Source organism: Perca flavescens, chromosome 5 (genome assembly GCF_004354835.1).
Source record: "Perca flavescens isolate YP-PL-M2 chromosome 5, PFLA_1.0, whole genome shotgun sequence".
NCBI lineage: Eukaryota > Metazoa > Chordata > Actinopteri > Perciformes > Percidae > Perca > Perca flavescens.
This window is the reverse complement of record NC_041335.1, coordinates 29,396,073-29,402,252: the sequence shown is the minus strand read 5'-3', so window position 1 is coordinate 29,402,252 and position 6,180 is coordinate 29,396,073. Positions and strand designations below refer to the sequence as shown.

The window sequence follows — 6,180 nt, the reverse complement described above, 5'->3', positions numbered from 1 at the left end:
ACCACAAATGTGGACGTTATGTTGGCGCTACAGGTAAAGTCAAGGAATCACCATTAGGGTTCATCCTCTGGGAACCATGAATGTCAATGAAAATGTCCTTCATCCATCCAATAATTGTTGAAATATTTCAATCTAGACGAAAGTGTTGGACTGACTGACCAGCATTTTGCCATCCTTGGAGCAAAATTGCTACAACGGCTAAAAACAAACACCTCGCACTGTTCAAACCAGTTAATACTCTTTCAAATAGTTGAGATGAGCCTGTGGGGCTGGTGTTAAATGTGTGTAGGGTGAAAAAGAAACCCTCATAAAGGTTGGTTGTAGTTCATTGTTTATGCATGAACATTGCCTGAAATGTCAATGGATGTTCTTGTAAGTAAAGGTGTTGTTTTTGACAAAAGTGCTACCGAGAGTTTCTGAGATAATTAAAGGTGCTGTAGGTAGGATTGCGAAGATCCAGGACTTAGCCAAAAAATGTGAACATCGACAACTTCTCAGTCCCTCCCCACTTGCTGCTAAAGCCCAAAATGGTCTCCTAAGCCCCTCCCCCCACAAGGGAGAATGAATGTGTGTGCATGAGCAGTGATTGACACGCTGTTAGACACCCCTCAATAATGACCAAGTGGAAGTGACATGATGTCTTTTGTCCAGTTTTTGAATCCAGCACTACATCACAGCTTTATTGCCACTCTGAAGAAAGAGACCAACACAGAACATTCAAATTCTTTGTGTTTCCTCCGAGAAATCAGCTAACCACTTAATACACAGTATGTGCTTTTTATTGGCAGCGTTTAGGCCGTCCTACTTCGGTGAATTGCATTTTGGATGCAGTCCAACTCCATATTTCACATCATATTTTCACACTATCTTGAAGCAAAGATATACATTTCTTTTTCACCAGGTGTTGTATTCAGGTACATGTTGGAGGTTTAATGACACAAAGAGGAGTTTGCAGCCTACAATTACACACATATTACACATGGTGGGTTGTTTAAAGAAGATATTTTGATACTAACTAAAATAACACATTTGACAAAAATGGCATAGCCTACATTTAAATAAAAAGTGATTTACAGTATTCTTTGCAGCACTACATAGACTACCTGTAAAGAAGTGTAATGTAAGCTTGGGAACAACATTTAGACAATTATGTGAGAAGTTAAATGAAAAAAAGTTTAAAATGATGTGAGTTTTACAGAGTTTGGTTGGTGGCTAGTAAACAAGTTGCAAGGTGAGTTCAGTATTTTTATTTTTGCTTTAGCCCTGAGTGTACTTTTAAATAGTTAAAAAAAGCATCGTGGAACACCTTTTACAAACTGAAATTTGCAATGCACTAAATGCCGTCAACATGCATAGACTGTAATATATACAGTCATTGTCACATGCAACTCTATATTTATCATGCAATGAAAGCCAAATGCGTTGTATTCATTAACAACTAATGTATTTCTATAATATTGCTACAATGAATTATGTCTCTGCGTCCCAGATTTTTATAGACATTTTACTTTATTATCTACAGAGCTATATCCATAGCTTCACAAACCTAATCTATTGCTGTGATGTCTGAATTGTAATTTCATGGTTAATATAAATCTTTCTGTAACGTTTTGTGGATTAAACCGTTAAGCATAACACATCGTCCAGTTTATATCCAAATATACACATGCATTTACAACACACATGGCGGCATGTTTTGAAGGCACAAACCAGCTCTCTCATATTTGCCCCTATTTGCAAATACGCGCTGTGCAAGGCGTGTTCGATTACAGCTCCGCGCTTTGCCGTTTCACGCTTTGTCCACCAGAGGGCGGCAGAGAGCGATTCCTTCTCCGCCGCCCATTAGTGAAGCTGCATTGGCTGCAACCATACATAGACAGTAAAATCAAGCGGACTGTGTCAAGTTAGCCAGACGTATTAGCACACCACCGGAAGACGGTTGATTTTTGCCTTCAAAATAAACTGCAATTTGTATATGTAAAAACAAAAATAAAAAAATTCACTGTATATAAGGTTACTTATGTATATCCAGCCTATGTGCACAACACATTCATATATTCTACTGGCATGGCAGGAAAAGTATTCTACCAAAACAACAATAAAGTATCATGAATCATTGATGAATAACAACATGGTTAATGTCTGCGCAGAAGGGTGATCTCGATTTTCCTGCAAAAAATTTAGGCTACACAAGATTCAGAGTACAATGATTTATTTGTCAAATATTCATATAGCTCAACATTGTGAAATGCAGGGGCAGCGACCTGTAGACGATTTGCTAAAATGTTGCTAAAAGTGTTCAATAATTATAATCAAGCAGTCTTGGAAGTCTTTTTCCTGATCTTTCCCCTAGCCGAACTACTGATGTGTTACATCAATACTGTGAAAGTATCAAAACTCTCAATCCACAGAGAAATACATGCAGCCCGTATTTAGAAATGGTGCCTTTAAACGCGCCATCAGGACTTCCATACAGTTTTCACGACTGTGCTTTGGTGGAAAGTGCCACTACAGTGCCGTTACGGCCATTACCCGGCTGCAATGACAGTGCAGAGACTCCGAGAGCACAGACAAGTGCAAAAACGAAGCGTTTCAGACAGAGGGTGATACAGGTATATTCAGACAGACAGTATGATAAAAATAGGGATTTCTGAACATTATAGCATGTTAATGTCCCAACAACAACAAAACATATTTTTGGTGCACACACAATTACACAAACTATTTTCACAATGTATTATTGTGCATACGGCGGCTTTGTTAAAGTTTTTAATAGTTTTAAAGCTGCGTTTTATTCTGGAAATCGTAGCAGGAAGTCTCTTTACTTTTGCCAGCTGGCTTGATTTCGGGTCTCTTTGAGCGCGGTAGCTGTCAGATAGCGGAGACAGACGGAGAGAGAACACCCACCTCGGTCGCTTCGTCTTTCTATCAAACCCTCCTTCAACAGGCGCCTCCAGAAAGGCATTCCACCGCTCCAACGGCCGTCTAGCTGCTGGGCGGACCTGTATTTCAAACGCAAATTTAGCGCAAATAACCGCATTGTTTTTCGGAACTGACAAAGTAAAAGAAGCGAGAGACAGGGGAGAGACATGGCCACGACAACCTGTACGCGATTCACAGACGAATATCAGCTATACGAAGAGCTGGGGAAGTGAGTACCAGTTGTTTTTAATGTGTTTGTGTCGGGTTGCTTGCTTCTGGTATTGATTTGTAAAGTAATTTGGAAGGCAGGTTTACAGGCATTGCATAGCTGAGCGACTCTGCAGGCCAGCAGTACAGTGTGTGTGTGTGTGTGTGTGTGTGTGTGTGTGTGTGTGTGTGTGTGTGTGTGTGTGTGTGTGTGTGTGTGTGTGCTGACAGCGTTTGTGTGTGAGTGCTTTTTTGGGATGACAGCTCTCAAAATACGCTGCTCTCTCTCTCTCTCTCTCTCTTTCTCTCTCTCTCTTGCCTCTCTCTCTTTGCCTATCTCTCTCTGTTTAAGTTAATTTCTGTCTCTAACAGATTTGTTGACGTTAAGATGAATTGCTCTTTTCAGAACATTTTGTCATTTATGTTTCAATATCGTCACAGAACTGACGTAATATGCATCAATATTGACTATATTTGCAGTTACGTGATGTACATTTGCTTCACGTTAAAATACAGAAAAACGTGGGGTGTCAGAAATGTCTTGTGGTGCAACCATTTGCACCACAAGTAGGCTAACAGTTGTACGGCCTATAGAGAGCGGAGATTCCTAGAGCTACAGATGTGGTGAATGCAGTGACTGTGCGTGACAATTAGGTAGCCTATTTTATGGTTGGGTTGCACACATGACAGTTTCTGAGTGGTGTGATCTTTATGTCCTCTTGAAGAATTAATTGTCATCTGTAAAGGTTGAAAACCACAAACATTTGCGAGATCTCTATGTTGTTGTCTTTTGAAAATCTTACTGGCCATTGACCTATTTTTTTTTTTTATTTTTACATTTATATATATATATATATATATATATATATATATATATATATATATATATATATATATGTGTGTGTGTGTGTGTGTGTGTGTGTGTGTGTGTGTGTGTGTGTAAGTAAAGTTATGTATTAATGCCCTCTAGATGTAGGCTACACGTTTTGGATAAACACAAGTAGCTCTACAGCTACATTGCACATTATGGAGTGACAACTCGGCTTCATTAGGAAGCTCTTTTGCAGCATTGTGGTGGCAGATAACACAAGATATGACATTCTGCACTGGCACCAGACAAAACAACTCCCATCCATCTCCGTTCATAAAGCTATATTAACTGTACTTGTTTTTCTTAGAGGGTATCTAACGACTTGAAACAGACACAATTTTTCTAACAAAGAACCATATCCGTCATCATTTAAAGGACACCATGCAAATATTCCAGCAACCTATATATCTATATATATATATATATATATATTAGTTATATCTTTTATATATATATATATATATATATATATATATAAAAGAAATAACTAATTGTTGTTAAATTGTATGGTCACTCACTATTGATATTACCATTGTTGTCTTCAAACAATTGTAATTATTCTGCAGACAAAATCTGTTGAGGTCCTCCGGGAGATTGAAATGTAGCAAGATAGAGTTTGAATGTCATAAACTCACTCAGGCCTCGCTCTGTTCATAATAAACTAACAACTGTAACGGCATTATAATAATACTATAGTACAGGGAAGCCGACAAAACAAGTTCAGTAATGTTAGAGCTTCCCACACAATGTTTAGGATAATTCTAGTGATATCATAAGATAAATCAACAAAAAAGGACAGTACGGGCACCAAACTTGCTTCTCAATACAAGAGATATTTAATGCATGATGACGAAGTCATGTTTTTGTTTATTTATTTGTTTCTTTTCTGTATACGCACTTCCCTTCAACGTTCCTTATCTACTTCTGTTTAAATCAGGGATGTGCTGTGATTCCCAGGTTTTTCGACAACTGCTGGAGAACAAACATACATTTTTTGCTTGATTCGTTGTCAGTTTAAAGCTCTCAATAGAAAAAATGTTAACTAATTTCACTTTAATAATTACTTAAAGTTGTTGTAATGTAATTTTTTGTGTTAAGTGTTGCTCTGGAATTTTATAATTTGTAGTAGGGCTGCAACAACGAATCGATAAAATCGATAAAATTCGATTATTAAAAAAGTTGGCAACGAATTTAATTATCGATTCGTTGTGTCGCGCAACTATTAGGCAAACTAGTCGCGGAGATAAAAAAAAAAATTGAGTTGAGCGCGGAGCGGAGCAGCGCGGAGCGGAGCGAAAGAAAAGAAAAAAGAGCAGAGCGGGGGTAGAGGAAATACGGAGAGAGACCGGAGAGACCCGTAACATTGTTCTGAAACACTCGGCGGAGGCAGAGAAATCATTACGACCTAAGTTATCCAGGGTGTGGAAGCATTTCACACTAAATAAATCAAAAACGTGTTAATGCAAGATAAACAAAAGCGACACGGCATGGCAAGGGCGCACCACGGTGATGAGTCAGCACCTAAAACGTAAACATTTTGGAGTCCTTGATGAGGAGGAAGGGAGTTCAACAGCAGGGTAAAGTCACTACACTATCCTACTTCTGTTCCGTTCTGAAGTGAGGAACGTACCGTCCCTCCAGTAGCTCTTCTGGTGCTGCTGTTTAATCGTTATCCAGCTGACTAGCATGACAAGCTAGCGTTAGCTCGGTAATAACAGTAACAAAGCAAGGGTGGTATAGTTTGCAAGACTTTCTAGTAGTTTGCAAGACTTGCCTTTTTTGGCCCATTAATTTTTTCAATCTGTTGTCATGTATATATTATGTGCTTTGTCCCATATCAGTTATTGTTGACAAATATATTAGTGTGTGGTGTATAAACGAACTTAACTTGCACTTACTACAATGATGGTAATAATTTAATGAATAAGGGTGTCTGTCTGTCTGTCTGTCTGTCTGTGTGTCCTGTCTGTATCTGCTATTTGGGTTACTTACCTATACACAACTATTAACTAAAACAACAAATATGTATGTATTGAGTTGATGTAAATTAATGCTTTTTTTTAAATCCGATTCATCGATTAATCTAAAAAATAATTGACAGATTAATCGATTATTAAAATAATCGTTAGTTGCAGCCCTAATTTGTAGGTAGGGGTCCATGATTCAGAAAATGTCACGAT

At 38.2% G+C, this 6,180-nt stretch overlaps 1 protein-coding gene across 22 annotated transcripts in view; it reads left to right on the top strand.

Moving 5' to 3' along the window:
• Window positions 1-2,872: 2,872 nt before the first annotated feature.
• The window catches only part of camk2b1 (calcium/calmodulin-dependent protein kinase (CaM kinase) II beta 1), a 75,958-nt gene continuing 72,650 nt past the window's right edge, over window positions 2,873-6,180 (top strand). For all 22 annotated transcript variants that reach the window (XM_028578034.1, XM_028578031.1, XM_028578021.1 and 19 more), the window contains exon 1: window positions 2,873-3,151. In XM_028578034.1, the coding sequence (XP_028433835.1) occupies window positions 3,090-3,151 (62 nt within the window). In that variant the 5' untranslated portion in view covers window positions 2,873-3,089. The remainder of the gene's footprint in view (window positions 3,152-6,180) is intronic.